General features: G+C 41.2%; 1 protein-coding gene across 6 annotated transcripts in view; it reads left to right on the forward strand.

The window, feature by feature from the left end:
- The first annotated feature begins 1201 nt into the window (after positions 1 to 1201).
- Positions 1202 to 20119, forward strand: part of lmbrd1 (LMBR1 domain containing 1) — a 254422-nt gene continuing 235504 nt past the window's right edge. For all 6 annotated transcript variants that reach the window (XR_009654288.1, XM_060916476.1, XM_060916479.1 and 3 more), the window contains exons 1-2: positions 1202 to 1293; positions 1949 to 2125. Coding sequence is in view for 5 of the 6 variants with exons in the window: in XM_060916476.1 (XP_060772459.1) it covers positions 1219 to 1293; positions 1949 to 2125 (252 nt within the window). In the remaining variant the exon portion in view is untranslated. The remainder of the gene's footprint in view (positions 1294 to 1948; positions 2126 to 20119) is intronic.

Here is a 20119-nt window from a genome sequence, read left to right on the forward strand (position 1 = left end):
ACTCACTAGCTATCTTACCAGCAAAGGTGGTCCTAAATCTAGACTGGGATGTTCAACAAGCAGTGGCGTGCACAGACATTTTGGGGGGCAAGTGCTCTGGGGGGGAAAAAAGGGCACTTTTTTGCGCATGTGGAACACCTTATTATAAAAGTCTGAGATTTAACCCTCCTCTTGTGTTCGGGTCGCCACTGACCCGTTTTAGTTTTTAAAGGTGTAAAACAACCACTTAATTTATTACATCAAGGCTTTTTGACCTTGCCAGGAATCTCTAGTTGAACAAAATAGAAAAAGAAATTTTTGTTTTCCTAAATCTGAAAATGGTCTAGCAAAAAATATAATACTTATGTGCAGTTGTTTCTGTATGCGACGGGCTACTTCACGACAAAATAATTACAGCTTGGGCTTAGAGGGCAAACAATACATTTTCACTCGATTCATGTGTTACCTGGCTGGTGGGGCAGGGGAAGAGCTGCCTGACTGCCCGATGTGTTGTCTGCGCTACGACAAGGCCGTGGCTTCCAGGACGCTACGCTGCTGCAACCTCACATTGAATGCACTGCACGCTTGTTCATGTGACAGAGCAAGAGAGACAGAGGTCCGGTGTGTGTGCGGAGGGGGCACACATCGGGACATTATTTTCACACACGCTTTTAATGCCGCGGCTTTTCTAAAAGATCATGTCGACATTGGCCTCAGTAAACTGTAAAAAAAAAAATTCAAAAGGGCACTTTTTTGGACAGAGGGCAGAGGGGCAGGTGCTTGAGCACCACCTCGTGTCAAGTACGTATATATGGCTGTGATGGTCAGGTGTCCATATAATTTTGGCCTTATGTCTATATTAGACACGCCATTTAAAACTCAGTTAAAACCACAGTTTCTGATTCGAGGTGGTGTGTATGAATGGTAATAACAAGCACTGTATACACTGGAACAGAGTAGCTCATAAATTTAAACGTCGTAAGTAAAGCTATACGAACAGGAATTCTCACTTATTCCAAATGATTACTATCTAATTTATTTTTTAAGGTTGTTTTGCCATAAACGTTTGTTGTGCAGCAATTTTTCTTCTTGGAAAACCAATCCCCTTTGACGTCGTTTAAACTTAATAATGATAATGAGATGAGATGAGATAATAATAATATTTTTTTCAGTTTATGATTTTTTTCCGTCGTGAAATGGATCACGTGACTGGAGGTGTTGTCTGTTGCAGGAAATAGAATGAAGATGGCGGCTTCTACAATATTGCTAACTGAAACCGTGTTAGGATGGTCTATTTTCGCTATTGTACTGTTGGTAAGAGAAATATATTTTGGATGAAACGTGTCTTTAGTGTATGAGTTGACCCACTCTGTATAAATTCACTTTGTCAACAGGATACGTTATAGACAAAGGTTGGCTTGTTTGTTTACATGTAGCCGTTACCTTATTGTGAAAAAAGGGCAGCTTTTTCCTTTTTTAAGTTATAATTGTGGTTAAATTAACATTCAATTGTCATTTGTCGAGCGGCTGTATATAAAATATAAAGAACTTGCATGTAAAGCAGTATACTAAGATGGCTCTTTGAATTGACGTTATTTGCTCTTGGGATTCAAAGTAATTGTTTTCTTTGAAAGAAACTATAGGTAACATAAACCCCGACATGCGCTTTTTGTGTGTGTTTGGTTAACTCCCATCTCACTACGGAAATACTGAATTTTATTGTTGAAGGTTAAGGAAATGTGAGTTAATCTAACCATGCTGATTTGGCTCTTTGTGACACAAAAAGTCTTTTGGCCAGTATGTCAGGAAGGCAGTTTATTAGAAAGACAACTTGAAACTTATAGCATTTATGAATAAACAATAGGACAATCTTAATTTTACTGTTAAGACTTTACATTCTTCCCATTTTTCCTATTTTCTTGGAATATACTGCCTTGTTGTTAAAATTCTCACGATCTTCAACATCTAGGTTATCCTGGCCTTCTGTTGGTTCTACATTCGAAATTACCAGAGTCGGCAGGAGAGTGAAGTCATCTCCACCATTACAGCCATATGTGCTCTGGCCATTGCACTTATCACATCAGCTCTCCTCCCAGTGGATATTTTTCTCGTGTCGTTCATGAAGTATCAGAATGGTACATACAAGGTATGATCATTATCTTGGAAATTTCAGCATCTTGAACCCAAATAGGGAAGTGTAATGACTCATTATAGATCCGGTTTTGCTGCTAAAATAATTAAAAATACTCTAGCAGTTTTAAACACATCCTAAAATCAAAATGGAACTTAAAAAAAAAAACCTTGTTAGTTTATGTCCTGTTTGTATTATGCATGACTCTGTCAGCCACTTTAAATCCAATCAAATTGATAAAACTATAAAAAGGCATAATGTCAGATTCTTACTGTAGATGTCTCAAAGTTGAAATTTTATTCTGTAAATGAGTTTGGGGGGGGGGCGGCACGGTGGTGTAGTGGTTAGCGCTGTCGCCTCACAGCAAGAAGGTCCTGGGTTCGAGCCCCGGGGCCGGCGAGGGCCCTTCTGTGTGGAGTTTGCATGTTCTCCCCGTGTCCGCGTGGGTTTCCTCCGGGTGCTCCGGTTTCCCCCACAGTCCAAAGACATGCAGGTTAGGTTAACTGGTGACTCTAAATTGACCGTAGGTGTGAATGTGAGTGTGAATGGTTGTCTGTGTCTATGTGTCAGCCCTGTGATGACCTGGCGACTTGTCCAGGGTGTGCCCCGCCTTTCGCCCGTAGTCAGCTGGGATAGGCTCCAGCTTGCCTGCGACCCTGTAGAAGGATAAAGCGGCTAGAGATGATGAGATGAGAGTTTGTGGGTTTGAGCTTATGTATACATTTTTGTTTAGATTTAAAAGTACAAAATCGATTGACAAGTGGATATATACAGTATACACTGGCTGTATACTAACACTGAACATTTATTATCACAAAAACAGAAGTGTTATGATACTTATTTCCTTGCTATCTATCTATCTGGCTATATTTTATCCACGTTCACTGGATATGAGGAATCACATGCTCTGGCTACTCTACTACGAGGCTATCCCCTCATGTACCATGCAGAGAGAAAAACAAAATGGCGGCACATGTTGCTGAACCAACCGAGGACAAAATAAAAACAAAACCCCAAAAATTTTCATGTATTTAAAAGAAACAGAAATAGTTAAAAGAACTTGGTCTGCTGCATTAAACTACCAGGCCTCTATATGCAGGAAATACAAACCAAAGTGAAATTGGACCAAGAGAAGTTACTGTAAATCTGGCATGAAATCATGTGCGCACACAATCCAAAATGGTCAATTTTCTAGGCACTGACAACAGATGATGCAGAACCTTGTGAATCCATCAGGAGACAATCTCAACTGTAGATTATTGCTGAATTTCCCAGATTTGTTGAGCAACAGACTACAAAATGCTGCTCAGAAGGTCAAGAAAACACGTAGTGAACTATTAGCGAATGTTGCGCAAAAACTGTACTCACATGATCAACACATTTTCACTACAAATCAATGTCATTCGCAGATTTTTATGGCAGAAGGAAGACCTATACTTGTCTCAGTAGTGGATGATGTTAAAAGTGGTAAATGTATCCCGTAGGGGCGCTGTTTTTTTTTTTAACACTTTATTTATGGTGTTTTTGTCATTAAATTCACAATGCAATTAAAGATTTTACTTTGTGGCCAAAATGATGACCACACCAAAAGATGTTACTCAGGACAGACAAGAAGAAAGAAAAAACAACAAAACACATACACAAACAAAAATCAACTACAGAAGAGAAAAAAAAAGATTGGTGCTCCATTGTATAATTTGACATATCAGCAAGATGGATAGTAAATACAATAAGTATAAGCAAGTGATATACACTTACGGTTCCAGGCCAGGTAACAAATTCACATATTGTATGAAAGGGTCCCACATATTGTATGAAAGGGTCCCACATTTTGTAAAACTTATTAACAGAGCCATTCAGAGTGCATCTAATCTTTTCCAGCTTTATATTTAACATAACATCTCTGATCCATTGATTATTTGTTGGAGGATTTGAATCCTTCCATTTAAAGAGAATGGCACACCTAGCTAACAAAGAAAAAAAGGCAATAACCCTCTGAAGGTAAGCTGGAAGAATAGACCCATCTGTACATGATGCAACACCAAAGATGCCAATTTTAGGACGGGGCTGAAAATTACAATTATATGCCTTAGAGATTGTGTCAAAAAAGGAATCCCAGAAAGATGACAGTTTTGGACAAGACCATAGCATATGGTAGTTGGTGGCTGGGGCCTGTTTGCACCTGTCACAAGTAGTGTTTATATCGGGAAATATTTTGGCTAGTCTAACTTTAGAAAAGTGTAGCCTATGTAAGACCTTAAACTGGATCAAGGCATGTCTTGAACAGATAGAAGACGAATGGATCCTCAGCAAAGCCATATCCCATTCTTCATCTGAAAGTGGGATCCCCATGTCATTTCCCCATTGTTCCTGGATGTGGGAAACAGAGGGACTAAGTGCATCCATTATTGCAGAATAAATTATTGACACCCTACCTTTCTTAAACAGATTGACCTTTAAAAGATGGTTGAAACAGGACAAAGGAGGGGTATTTGGAAAATTGGCAAATTTCTTGCTTACAAAATCCCTGATTTGTAAATAGCGAAAGAAATGAGTATTAGTCAGTTCATATTTTGTGGACAGTTGTTCAAAACTTGCAAAAGTATTATCAATATACAAATTGCTAACGCTATGGATACCTTTATCATGCCAGATCTGGAAGCCCCTGTCTAATAAAGATGGGCGGAAAAGGTGATTATTCGCTATAGGCGAATAAAAGGACATGTTTTGGGCACCCAAGCATTTCTTAAATTGCTTCAAGATACGTAATGATTGGGTAACAATTACAGTTCCACTCACATTATTAACAACTGATGGCAAAGATGCGCAGAGTGAAGCGGGAAGTGAGTAAGGACAACTTGTGGCTTGTTCAATCTGAAGCCATGCTGGGTACCTGCCATTCCAGTCCTTTAACCATAGGGAGCTAGTATTCAGGTTTGCAGCCCAATAATATGAACGAAGATTTGGTAAAGAGAGTCTACCATAGGTTTTTCGTCTCTCCAAAAATTCTTTCCGTATGCGTACTGATTTATTATGCCAAATAAAAGGGGAAACAGCCTGATTGAACAACTTAAAAAATGAAAGTGGTATGAAAATAGGTATAGCTTGAAAAAGATAAAGATATTTAGGTATTACATTCATCTTTACAGAATTTATTCTCCCGATGAGAGATAACGGTAGGGTGGGCCAGCGTTTGATGTCTGTTTTGGTATGTTCTAGATAGGGATGCACCGATGTGAAAATTTTGGCCGATACCCGATATTAATACTGCTGTTATGGCCGATAACCGATATTAACCGATACCGATATGATTTTTTTTTTTTTATTTGAGATAATAACATTTTATACAGACTGAAAATCATGCAAACTGAATTTTTGAATGTCTTCTTTTATTTCCAAAACATGTTTTAACTCCATAAAGCTTAACCCCTGTGAGAAAGTTTAGATAAAAAAAAAATACAATAAGGATGATAAATCACCATGTCACTCTTAATCTGCATTTCACATGACTCCCATATCACCACATATACTTCAGGTTTGGGGGCCATTTTGTGTATTACCAAGAAAAAGAACTACATCACTTTTTGTCAAATTACAATAAACTTAAGCCCCAGCACTAAACTATAAAAATGGACAGATACAAGATTAACACAACTGTGTATAAGTTTTATAACCAAGATCCCTATACAGCTTGACCTTATTAAGGACAGCTCCCAGTGCTCTGCCTGCAGTGTGATAGAACTTTTATTTGTTTTTCAAAGCTAAGGTTGACATCCAGAGTAAGTCCTAGGTATTTATAGTACTGACAAAAGTACTGAACCAAAACAAAACTTAAACTTAGTCTGTAGTTCTCCCTACTTCCTGAAATGCATAATCTGAGTTATACCTTCATTTATCTTTAATCTCCATTTATTCTTGTCTAAACAAAGTTAGAAATGCATGTTCTGCCTTATATTTAAGTCTCTGCTTTGAAAACACAAAGTAAATTTTAACTTATTTTACCCTGTGAGAGAGTTTAGATAAAAAAATACATTAAGGATGATAAATCAATAATAAAAAAAATAGAATTAAAAAAATCAGTGAAAGTCACTTTCAAGTTCAATCTTTTAAAATGTTAAATACAAATTAGAATAAGAACTGTGACATAACTGTGGCCTATAATCTAGGCCTACTTCATCAGCAAAGGCAGTTTTTTTTTTTTTTTTGACAAAGAGAAGCATTTCTGCTTTCTCGCAGTGGATCCTGTTTCTCTTTTCATCAACAATGTGTGATGCAGCAGAGAAGAGACGTTCGCTGTCGACACTTGTACATGGAGCTGAAAGGTACTTGCGTGCTGCTTTGGCCAGAACAGGAAAGCGAGACGTTGCTTTTCCAATACTGCAGTGGGCTCTCATTTCTGGGGATGGGCGGCTCATTCAGATAGCCATGCACCTACAGGAATATAGACAAGTGTATTACTATGTATGTCTGATAAATTACCAGCAATATTAACATTACAACATTATCCTCTCCTTCAGAGCTCTGTTGAACTTTGCTCTGAGCATATGACCAGTACTAAAGGTCAACCTCAAGAGGGCAGAGTAGCATTAGGCCTACTAAATATGGTGTTTTATAAAAATTCATTTTTCAAGTAAATCTATTGTTTTAGGAACTCGATAGAATATATACAGCACATTAATTTAAAAAATCACAAAGGATTTTAACAGGCTTCGTTATTTGAATAAAAGAGAGAGGGGTTTGACTTTTACCTGCACACTTGTGTGGCTTGTCAAGCCAGCCTGCTGTTCCACGATAGAGTTTTCCTCCAGAATTTCATCATGCATGTCAAGCAGCGACTTTCCACCCTCGCTCGCTCTTTTCTTCTTTTGCTGTTCTTCTGTGTCCGGTGTCTCCGTAGCTCTATTGCTGTGCATCATTTTGTCCACTTGGTTCTGCAGCATATTTACCGCCGCTTGCTTGGTGACCGCGTCAAAATAACGGTCTTTGTACCTGGGGTCAAGGATCGTTGACAAGGAGTAAAGCGGCTCGGAGAAAGCACTTTCAAATCTTTCGCTCACAGCTTCAAGTAGAGTGTTCTTTGCAGTGCGGACTCCACAGTCTGTGTCAGCTGCCTTACTCAGCAGACGTTTTAGTGCCACAACAGAGGGAATCACGTCCGCAGTAGTAGCCAAGTGTGAGCTGATCTCCCCATTAATTGTTCAAATGGAGCGAGAAGCGTAATCATATTTTCAACGAGGCCCCACTGATGTGCGCTGAAACAAACAGGCAGCTCGTGATCTGCTGCATACACACCAAGTGCACGCTTCTGATCCAGTAGACTTTGCATCATATAAAAAGTGCTATTCCACCTGGTAGTGACATCTTGTTGTAGTGTCTTGGTTTTCATGCCTAACTCTTGCTGTATGTCTCTCAGCCGCGAGGTGGCCAACTGAGAGTGGCGAAAATGTCCGACTATTTTCCTTCCAATAGCCACACAGTCAGAGTTGCTTCGCTGGCTTAAAACTCCATCATGCACTGCTAACTGTAGTGTATGAGCCATGGAACCCAGGCTTTTAACGCCGCACTCGTCCATTGCCTTCTGCATATTCCGTGCATTGTCGCGAAGCACAACATGCACACTGTCTCTCTCTTTTTTTTTTTTTTAATTTTCCACTGAGCAAACATGCAATCAAATGCGCTAGCGATGGCAGCCCCCGTATGCGATCCCGAGAACTCCTGTGCATGCAAAACAGCTCTCTTCATTTCAAAGTTGTCATCAATCCACTGAGCAGTAAGGCTCAACGTACTCATCTGACTTGCGTCCGAACTCCATATATCCGTAGTGAAACTAATGTCAGTCACATTGTCCAACATGTTGTGGATATGCGTGGCCACGACTTCATGCAACGCCGGGAGGGAAACGTCGGAGAAGTAGCGCCGACTTGGAAGACTGTTGCGGGGTTCAGTATGCTCTATCAACCGCCGAAAACCTCGGTCCTTGACTATGGAAAATGGCTGGTCGTCAAGAGCAATCATTTCCATTACCTTGTTTGTTATTGACTTGGCTTTTGCACTGTCCTTGGCAAATTTCTTGCTTTGCTCCAGTACTTGCTGTATTGGCTTCTCAACTGCTGCTGCTGCTGCTTTCAGTTTGTGCTTGCTAACATTAGAGGCATTAGCTTCCTGCCATTGTTTGTGAACTTCTGGGTGGCGGTTTTTCAAATGGCAAATCAAATTAGTAGTGTTGAATGACTTGACGCGGCATCCTCCTCGCATTACCTCGACTTTGCAAGTGTTGCATATAGCTTTTCGATTATCTTCTTTGGACACAGTGAAGAACGACCACACTACCGACATTTTTTTTCTCCTCTTCAGTTTGACATCCCACAATCCCATGCTGCTTTGCCTCACTTGCCCCTTTTCCACCAAAGCAGTTCCAGGGCTGGTTCGGGGCCAGTGCTTAGTTTGGAACCGGGTTTTCTGTTTCCACTGACAAAGAACTGGCCCTGGGCCAGAAAAAACGGTTCCAGGCTAGCACCAACTCTCTGCTGGGCCAGAAGAAAGAACCGCTTACGTCAGCGGGGGGGGGGGGCGGAGTTGTTAAGACCACCAACAATAACAAGACCGCGAAAGATCGCCATTTTTAAGTGACGAGAAGCTGCAGCTGTACAAACGCTTAGTCATTTATTATTATTGCTGCTGCTGCTGCTTCCATGTTGTTTTTGCTTCGATATTCAGGCCAAGGTTTATGCAAACGTAGCGACGTAACTGACGTGTACACTGACATGTACAGCGACGTAACTGACGTGTCTTCCCTTAGCACCGTGAGCGATGGAAAAGCAAACTGGTTCTCAGCTGGCTCTCAAGTTGAACGAGTTGTGAACCAGCACTGGCCCCGAACCAGCCCTGGAACTGATTTGGTGGAAAAGGGGTAACTGACACAGTCACATGCCCAAACAAATACAGCATGGTCAAATCACCCTCCCCCTCTCCCGACACTACATAAATAGCAAGTGGACGAATATAACATCGGTCGTTAATATCGGCCCAGTTTTACACATCGGACCGATGCTGATATGTTAAAAAATGCCAAATATCGGCTAATACCGATGTTAATGCCGATATATCGTGCATCCCTAGTTCTAGAAGAGCAGCAAAATTATTCTTAAAAAGATGATTGTATCATTTGGTAACCTTTACCCCAGATATGTAAAGGAGTGAATTGAGAGCTTAAATGGTAGGTTTGGATATGTTTCAGCACCTTTGTTAATGGGAAAGTACTCGCTTTTACTATAATTGAGTTTGTAGCCTGATATTTTTCCAAAGTTTTCCAGGACAGTTAGGACCTCAGGTATACCTGTGATGGGATTGGTGATGTACAATAATAGGTCATCAGCATATAGCGAGACAGTGTGGGTTAGGCCCCCACGTTCTATACCTTATGATGTTACCATTGTTTCTTAAAGCTATTGACAATGGCTCTATAGCTAAAACAAAAAGTAATGAACTTAATGGGTCACCTTGTTTGGTACCTCTGTGAAGAGAAAAATAATCAGAAGAGATTGAATTGGTGCAAACTGATGCAGTTGGATCTGTATCAACTTAATCAATTTAATAAACTTGCGGCCAAATCCAAATCTTCGCAGTGTATGGAAGAGATAATCCCACTCGACCCTATCAAATGCCTTTTCGGCATCAAGTGATATAATGGCTTCTGGGGTTGGTTTATTGGGCTTAGTATATGTAATATTGAACAGGCGCCTCAAGTTAAAATAGGACTGCCTATCCTGGATAAATCCAGTCTGGTCCTCAGATATTAAATAAGGAAGGACTGACTTAAGGCAAAGTGCAATGACTTTAGAAAATATTTTACCATCACAGTTTGTTAAACTGATGGGTCTGTATGATGCACAATCAAGTGGATCCTTGTTTTTCTTCAGTAGTAGTGTGATGGATAATTGACAGAGTGTGGGTTGGAGAACTTTTTTTTTGGGGGGGGGGCTTTTTTCACCCTTATTGGACAGGACAGCGCAGAGAAAGGACAGGAAATGAGCGGGAGAGAGACGGGGAGGGATTGGGAAATGACCTTGGGTCGGAATCGAACCCGGGTCCCCGGATCCATGGTATGGCGCCTTAGCCACCTGAGCCACGACGCCCCCAGAACTTTTTTTTTTTACCGATTCTTTATAAACTGAAAGAAGAAGTGGGGCCAATTGTTCCTTAAATTTTTTTATAAAATTCGTTGGGGAATCCGTCAGGACCAGGGGCTTTACCACTTTGTAGAGATGCTATTGCAGTGATGATTTCTTCTATAGTGATAGGTTGTTCTAATTTTTCTTCTGTGTCAGAGTCAATAGTGGGGATGTTTAAGTTACAGAAAAAAGTGTCAAATTGTTGCTGATCTAAATCTGACGAATATAATTTGGAGTAGAACTCTTTAAAATTATTGTTGATGGTTTGATGATCCTCACTTAATACACCATCAGGTAATCTAATTTGTGAAATGACATGGGATGCTGCTTTTTGACGAAGCTGACTAGCCAATAGTTTGGAAGGTTTATCACCCTCTTCATAAAATCGACTACGGGACTTAGATTAGCCTTTCTGCCTCAGTAGTTAATAGATCAGCTTCAGTCTGTAAGCTAACTCTCGCTTTCATCCTATCGGGGGTTGGAGAGCTAGATATAAGGCTATCCAAAGCTTTAATTCTAGAGGACAGATCTGTGATGTTATTTTGGTGGACTTTCCTAGTATATGCACTGTGGGCAATGATCTGTCCTCTAAGATGTGCCTTAAGTGCCTCCCATAAAGTTGATGCTGAAATGTCATCAGTCATGTTTATATCCAAGTAGATATCTATTTGTTCTGAAACAAACGGCACAAAAACATCGTCAGCAAGCAGCAGAGGATCAAGTCGCCATGTCTGTCTTGGCCTTTGAGATGGGAGTTTTATGGTCATACTCACAGGGGGCATGATCGGAAATCATAATTGGATTATATTTACAATCAGAAATGGCATTTAGGAGAAAAGGATCCACTAAAAAAAATCTATTCTGGAAAAAGATTTGTGTACATTAGAGAAAAAATAATACTCCCTCTTGGTGGGATTTTTAAATCTCCAAGGGTCTATCAATTTATGTACATCCATAAATGCTTGTACTACTTTTACTGATTTAGGTGGTGTTTACATTAGACCGTGTTCGTCTCGTTTTCGTCGCGGATGCACTGTTCGTTCACATTAAAACGCCGGGAAACGACTCCACAGGCAGAACAACTTGAATCTGCCAGAGCCCACGTATTCAATCCATTACGTATCTGATCCGGTGCTGTGTAAACATTGAGATACGAGGATGTGCTGTGCTGAGCTCTAGCTGACGTTGTCATACGACAACGTCACTGAGTACGTTTACATGCACGTCCAAATCGAGCAAAGGGTCCCAGCAGGGGTGCCAGAGAAATCCAATCCTACATGCACAAGTGAAATCGGGCTATTGTGCAAGGTGCATTGTGCACCCGAGCCACACGTGGCGCTACACTCCCCATCGTGTTGGTACACTTCCGGTTGTCGTCATGAAGAAGAGCTATAGTGTTGCCAGATACTGCTGACGTTTTCCAGCCCAAAACATGTTCAAATCTGCTAAAATGCACTTAAAACCCCCAATCTGGCAACACTAGTTCCGTGTTCAAGCTGTTAGGCTTGCTCTAACAGACTATGGCTACAAACTGTCCGGCGCAGACCACTGTTTTGTAAGACAACTTATTTTGCACAATAATATTTTTCTAAAGTCCATTTTTTGCTTACAAAAAAATAGATTTTTTTTGCTTACAATTTAACTTATGTCTTAATAAACACACAAAAAGTTCAATTGTTTTGTTTTTATTGACATTCTTCAGATGTTATATATATATATATATATATATATATATATATATATATATATATATATATATATATATATATATATATACACACAAATATAATGACTTGTTTATGTACACAATTCACAGCTATGCAACAGCTGTACAGATGTATTTGGTGATACAGTAAGTGAGCTAAATTTTAACAGTGCAAACAATGCCACAAAAAGAAAAGATTCATGCCGTTGTCATGATTCGTTGTCATGCCGACCGAGGCTGTTGTTTCCTGCTTGTGGTCTCGTCACTCGTCACTTCCGGAAGTAGCTCGACAAGTAGCTCGATCGGGTATACATGCACAAAGTAGCTCGGCAGAAATCGCATAAACTAGGTCGTGTAGCTCGATTCCGAGAAATCAAGTTCGGTTCAATTTCAGCCGAATTAAGGTGTATACATGGCATTTTGAACTTCGATTTCAGTCGAGCAATGGCAGAAATTCGATTCTCTCTATGTACATGTAAACGTAGTGACTGTGACATCCACCTTCCTGATTCGCTGGCGTTGGTCATGCCACGTTGGTCATGTGACGCGACTGCTGAAAAACGGCGCGGACTTTCACTTCCTGCTATTTGTCCCGAATCACTACTCGTGCGCTTCACTCGCACGCTCTGTGAGCTGCACAGGGCCGGAGTGCGCACCCTCCAGAGGGCACTCGCTGTTCAGGGCGGAGTGATTTGGTGCGCAGGATGCCTGCGGAGCCGAGTGTATCCGTGTATTGGCGTTGCTGTGTGCACGCGAATCGTGTATTGGCGTTGCTGTGTGCACGCGAATCGTTTTAAAAACGTTAATCTGATGATCCGCTGATACGGTCTAATGTAAACACCACCTTAGTTGGTCTAGAGACAGAGTGAGGTGAACGATCCCAGTCTGGGTCCATTACCAGATTGTAATCCCCAGATAACACAAGATGGTGAGTGTCTAGGTTAGGAATAGAGCTTAGCATCCTCTTAAACACTCATCACTGTTAAGGGCATAAATATTAACTAATATGACAGGGAGTTGAAATAGCTTTCCTACCACCATCACATATCTACCATTTGGATCAGAAATAGTGTTAGTGACATTAAATTGAATATTTTTATGAGTAAGGATGGCTGCTCCTCTACTTTTACTGTCAAATTTTGAATGAAACATCTGGCCAACCCAATCTTTATGCATCCTAAGATGATCTCTATTTCGAAGATGAGTTTCCTGTAGCATTGCTATGCCCACACTAAGATGTTGTAGATGTGAGAGAACCTTTTTCCTTTTTACCATATGGTTTGAGACCCTTAACATTCCAACTTATAATACTCACATCCCTGTTACCTGAGATTGAATTGGAAGTATCATGTGCCATTAGGGCTAAACACTTGAAATATATCAATGTTGATCCATCTTGAATGATTTAAGATATTAATGGATGCACAAAAGAAATTAAAAAAAATACAGAAAACACGCATAGTAACAATGCACATGTAATGAACAAAACCCTAGTGCCATAAAATGGCAAACCCCCCCCCCCCAAACACGTTGGATTTTCGCAAACTCTCATTTGCATCCCTCCTGCTGTTTAACAAGCATGTAACACTGTGAACCTTGAACGCCGTCTGACATCTGTCAATGAAGCCTACTAAATCGCTATTGTACAAATCTAGTCATTACAGTGGAGAGGAGAAAGTCTTTGACCGTATGCTCATAACATTAATGTCTTAATCGGTGCATGAAGGCCGGTCGTGGTTCATGGAATGTAATAACACAGAACGAAATATTTCCTTTCCCCCTGGTCAAGCTAGGTAGGAGTAGCCTAGCATATCAATCTAAAATTTGACCCGTCACCTTAATTGTCCTCGGGAAGACCTGAAGCTGGAGATTGAGAAGACCCAGCAATGTTGTTGCTGATGAAAGCAAGAACCTCCCGGGGATCGGTGAACCTCATATTCTTATTGTTGTGGCTGAACTGCAGTGTGGCTGGGTAGTACATAGCGAACTTGATCTTGGCTGTGTGAAGCATCTGTTTGGATTCGGAGAAGGCGGCGCGTCGCTTGTTGACATCTGGGCTGAAGTCGGGGAAAATGTGGACTCTCGATCCATTGTAGGTAAGCGTACCTTTCTCCCCGGCAAGCTGCAGTATCCGCTCTTTGGTCTGGAAGTGATGTAGCTTTACAATGAATGGTCGTGGTCTGTCGCCCTCCCCAGGCTTGGGGGCTAAGCTCCTGTGGGCTCTATCCAGGCACAATTGCGGTTGAAAGTTGTCTTCTCCCAACAATTCCAGAAGAAGTTTAGTAATGAACTCTGTTGGCTTTGGCCCTTCCACATTTTCTTTAATCCCTACAATTCGAATGTTCTGTCTCTTCTTGTGTAATTTTCCAAGTACATTACCTTGTCTCTCAGCACACCGTTCTCTTTAGCTAGGATGGCTTGTGCTAGCTCGACACAGTCCATTCTTTTATCAAGTTCATTCACTCCCTCCTCCACACTCGCGATTCTCTGGCCAAGTGCATTTAGCGTTGTTTGTAGAGAGGCAATGGATGCACGATTTTCCTCACGAAACGAGTTGATTGAAGCTTGTATTGCACCAACTGCTTTTGTAAGCGTCTCCATGTTCTTAGTATTAGCATCCGCTTCAGAGTTAGCTGTAGAGTTAGCAGTGTTTCTCGCCATCAATCGGCATTCTCTCAGCTCTTTAGAAGGCTTTGACATTGTAGAAATACTATTGAACACTTTATACCCGAGGTGGCCGTATGACTAAATTATTGTAAGGTTCACAATATATGAATTTAATAAGATTTTGCAGGAGCTCCGGTAGACATGTCTACTCGCAAGGCATGCTCAACAGCGCCTCCGTAGGGGCGCTGTTGAGGTGATTATTCGTTGATTAGTTACTGGATCAGCCAGCGAAAATGGTGCAAAATATTGTGTGCTTTTCAACATCATTTCTGTGCATTCTGTAAACAGAGCATCTGGTACAATAATCTCATGGTGCGACACACACAATGAATGCTACATTTTAACAGATGAAAGCAGTCTCATTTTTCTTGATTATTCATATACAGTGTCTTGCAAAAGTATTAATTCCCCTGCTTTGTCACATTTACAAGCTGGTATTAAAAATGGATTTTTTGGGGGTAAGAACCATTTAATTTACACAATATGCCTACCACTTTAAAAGGTGCATTTTTTTTTTTTTTAAATTGTAGCACAAACAATAATTATTAAAAAACAGAAATCTGGAGTGTGCATAGGTATTCACCTCCCAAAGTCAATACTTTTATAGAGCCACCTTTTGCCGCAATTACAGCTGCAAGTCTCTTGGGGTATGTCTCTACTAGCTTGGCACATCTAGCCACTGGGATTTTTGCCCATTCCTCAAGGCAAAATTGCTCCAACTCCTTCAAGTTAGATGGGTTGCATTGGTGTACAGCAATCTTGAAGTTATGCCACAGATTCTCAATTGGATTGAGGTCTGGGCTTTGATCATTATTAATAATAATAATAATAATAATTAATAATAATATGTTCAATTTATATAGCGCCTTTCTCAAAACCCAAGGTCGCTTTACAGTAATGGGCAGAAAAAAGAAAAAAAAGTCCACCAATAGAGGTCAGGATATCATTCCAGTGGTGTAGCAGCCACAGTCCCGCCAAAAGGCGCACAAAAACAAGTCCCACATCTCCAGCACAGCCGCTGTGATGCCGCCAGCAACATCGCTCGAACACCACGCCATGGATCCACAAAGCGAGCACAGAAGCACCGCCATGCAGAGGGCTGGTATGTCCCAAACCGCCTGCACGACTGCCGCCACACCACCAAGCAACATTGCTTGGAACATCACACCAAGCATTAAAGCACAGAGTGCTGGACAACCACTATATTAAAATGAGCAACGAGCTCACTGCAGTCCATAGCTGGGAGCACAGGCATCACCCACAGCGAACCAAGGCCTGGAGGGAACTGACGCCCAAAACTGGGTCCAGAGCGACACCGCAACCGGCGGACAAAAACACTCAAACATCAAACACAGAAAAAAGAAAAAAAAGGAGATAAAATAAAATAAAAAAAGCTCATTACGTCATTCCAAGACATTTAAATGTTTCCCTTTAAACCACTCCACTGTAGCTTTAGCAGTATGTTTAGGGTCATTCTCCTGCTGGAACGTGAACTCTTGTCCCAGTCTCAAACTTCTGGCTAATTCAAACAGGTTTTCCTCCAGAATCGTTCTGTATTTAGTGCCATCCATCTTTCCTTCAATCCTGACCAGCTTTCCTGTCCCTGCAGATGAAAAACATCCCCACAGCATGATGCTGCCACCACCATGCTTCACTGTAGGAATGGTGTTCTCAGGAGATTGGGTTTGTGCCACACATGGCATTTCCCATGATGGCTAAAAAGATACATTTTAGTCTCATTTGACCACAGAATCTTCTTCCATGTGTTTGGGGAGTCTGCTACATGCTGTTGGGCAAACGTCAAACGTGTTTTCTTAAGCAATGACTTTTCACTGGCCACTCTTCCATAAAGCCCCACTCTGTGGAGTGTATGGTTTAAAATGGTCCTATGGACAGATACTCCCATCACTGCTGTGGATCTTTGCAGCTTCTTCAGTGTTATCTTTGGTGTCTTTGTTGCATCTCTGATTAACGCCCTCATTGCTTGGTCTGTGAGTTTTGGTGGGTGGCCTTCTCGTCAGGTTTGTAATGGTGCCATATTCTTTTCATTTTGCTATAATGGATTTAATGGTGCTCCCTGGGATATTCAAAGTTTTGGATTTTTTAAAATTATTATTATTATTATTATTATTATTATTATTATTTATTTATTTATTTTTTATAACTCAACCCTGATCGATACTTCACAACTTTGTCGATGACATGTTTGGAGTGTTCCTTGGTTTTCATGTTGCTTGCTTAGTAGTGTTGCAGAGTCATGGTCCTTCCAAAACGGGTTGATTTTATACAGACATTGTGACAGATCATGTGACACTTTGATTGCGCACAGGTGGATCTTAATCAACTAATTATGTAAGAAGTGAATTGGTTGGACCAGTTCTTATTTAGGGGTTTCATATGAAAAGGGGTGAATACCTATGCATAATCCAGATTTCTTTTTTTTCATCTTATTGTTCGTCTCACAATAAAACAAGAATTTTCACTTTTAAAATGGTAGGCATGCTACATGCTCGCACCACTGCGTTTACCTCAGGTGGTGATGCGGAGTATAAAAAGGCCAGATACAACCTGCGCAGCTCCATCACATGGGCCAAGAGGCACTATAGGCTGAAGCTGGAGGGACACTACACCGCTGCAGATTCCCGGCACATGTGGCAAGGGTTACAACACATCATGGAGTACAGGAAGAAAAACGTGGTGGCCATAACTAGCAGAAGCAAGCTCCCAGATGAACTGAACCAATTCTGTGCTCGTGTTGACGCCCTTAATTCCAACACTGGGATTCTGACTGTGCAGAGCAAGCTGGGCACACCGTTCTGTGTCCTCAGCAGAGGTGAGCACAGCTCTGAGGAGGACGAACCCATGGAAGGCAGCTGGCCCAGATAACATCCCAGGGTGAGTACTCAGGGCTTGCTCATCTGAGCTGGCTGATGTGTTTACGGACATCTTTAATCTGTCCCTCGCTCAGGCCTTGGCGCCCATCTGCTTTAAAACAACTATTGTGCTCATCCCCAAGAAAAACAGTGACCCTGCTTAAACAACTATTGCCCCATTGCACTCACTTCAACTGTAATGAAGTGCTTTGAAAAGATAGTCATAACATGCATAAAAAGGACTATACCACCCATCTTGGACCCCTTACAGTTTGCGTATAGACAGAACCGGTCCACTGATGATGCTGTTAACACTGCCATCCATACAGCCCTCATGCACTTGGAGAACAAGGACACGTGTTAGAATGCTATTCATAGACTACAGCTTGGCATTTAACACAGTCATACCACACAGACTGTCTGAAAAGCTCCTTATCCTTGGAGTGTCACCTTCCCTCTGCAACTGGGTGCTGAACTTTCTGTCAAACAGACCCCAGTCAGTCAGAGTAGGAAACCGGACATCAGGCATTAGAACTGTGAGCACAGGGACCCGCCAGAGTTGCATACTGAGCCCTCTGTTGTCCACCCTCTTCACCTATAATTGTGTGGCCTCTGAGTCCAATACCAGCATTATAAAGTTTGTGGACAACACCACAGTCATTGGACTGATCACCAGTGGAGAGGAGACAGCATACAGGAGAGAGGTGGCAGGACTGGTGGCCTGGTGCCAGGAAAATAATCTCTCCTTAAATACAGATAAGACCAAGGAGATGATTATCGATCTGAGGAGGAGGGAGCAGCACGCCCCAATATACAAAGACAGAGGTGGAGAGGGTAAGAACTTTTAAGTTCATTGGCACTCACATTAGTGAGGACCTCACCTGGTCTCACAACACTCAGCAGCTTCTGAAGAAGGCACAGCAGAGACTATATTTCTTGAGAAGGCTGAGGAAGTTTGGCATGCCAACCAAAATCCTCAGCAACTTCTACAGATGCACAGTTGAGTGTCCTCACCAGCTCCATCACAGTGTGGTAGGGAAACTGCACTGCTCAGGACAGGAAGGCTCTCCAACAGGTGATAAAGACTGCCCAGTCCATCTCTGGAACAGCGTTCCCATCACTACAGGGCATTTACAACACCAGGGTCCTCAGGAGGGCCTATAACATTATTAAGGACAACACACACCCACAACACAGTCTCTTTACACTCCTGCCATCAGGGAGATGCTACCGGAGTGTCAAATCAAAGACTACAGGACTCTCAAACGGTTTCTATCCACAGGCTATCAGGCTCCTGAACAATACAACACACTCAATACTGCACTCCCCATTCTCTAGCATCCCCACCGCAGCTGCCTGTTTGCACAAAGCAGTGTCACTTTACAAATGAACTCAGGTTTTTCTGGCACTTCTTTTACCTATTTAGTTTTTTTTAAATACTTTTATTCCCTTTTTGGGCATCTTTTTGTCATGTGTTTGGATGTATGTATTATTGTTGTATGTAAGAAGAGCAACAAAGTAAGAATTTAATTGCATTGTCTGAACCTCTGTGCTTTTACTATGCATATGACAAACTTCTTGAATCTTGTGTAAATCAAACAGTGCTAATGCTCCAAAAATCTATTTTAATACTCTGGGGTCTGAGGGTGTTTTTTGGCACGCTAATGAGTTTGGCATGCTCTGATTTTGTCAATTTCAACAAATCTAAGCAGTATTTTCAAAGTCATATGACTTTTTTTCGTATTCAGCACAAGTTCAGCTACAATAATATCTCTGTAGTATATATGTCATGATTGTACTTTTAAAAAAAACAGATAAATGATGTAAAAAGCAGTTTTAGAACAGTGTTGGAATGTGTGAAAAAACATGACCTTACCCATTCTGTCGAACCATTTTGGTCACTTGAGGTGATTCTGTTTAGTCTTAGGAATGGATAATGTACAAAAACTTCAATCTGCTGCATTGATTGGGACAATTAACTGGCCACCAAAAAAAGTTTCTATCCTGTTTTGGGATAAAGGGTTGGCAGTGGGAGGGGTATTCAATGAGAAGTTAAAAAAAATTCCGTTCAGTCAATGAAAACCCCTCCCACTGCCAACTCTTAATCCCATCAGGTCAAGTCACAGTGGGTAAGATAATGTTTTTTTCACACATTCCAACAGTTCTAAAACTGCTTTTTTTTTTTTTGGGTAACAGCTTCATTTATCTGGTATTCGACTTTCTTTTGGTGACTCTATTCGTGTCTTGAAATTAATTCTTGTACTGTTTTACTCAGTTCAGAGCCACAACAAACTCTGTTCCTCTGGTACACAGTTACTCTGTAATTTTGCTCCAACTCCAAATTTTACACACTAAACTCAAAATAGAGCAAAAGTAACTGTTTTTGAGGAAAATACTTTTAACTCTGGAAAAAATTGCTCAATGCTCAAGTTGATCTTTGGCTGGATTGAGTCAAAGTTTAAAAAAAAAAAAAAGCACCATTCATCAGTGTTGCAGTTCTCAAGATTGTCCTGAATCATGAATTGATTCGCTGTCCTGAAATTGAATCACTGTCTTGAATCATTAAATGAATCATGAATTGAATCGCTGTCCT

This window comes from Neoarius graeffei, chromosome 3 (assembly GCF_027579695.1).
Source record: "Neoarius graeffei isolate fNeoGra1 chromosome 3, fNeoGra1.pri, whole genome shotgun sequence".
NCBI classification, from domain to species: domain Eukaryota; kingdom Metazoa; phylum Chordata; class Actinopteri; order Siluriformes; family Ariidae; genus Neoarius; species Neoarius graeffei.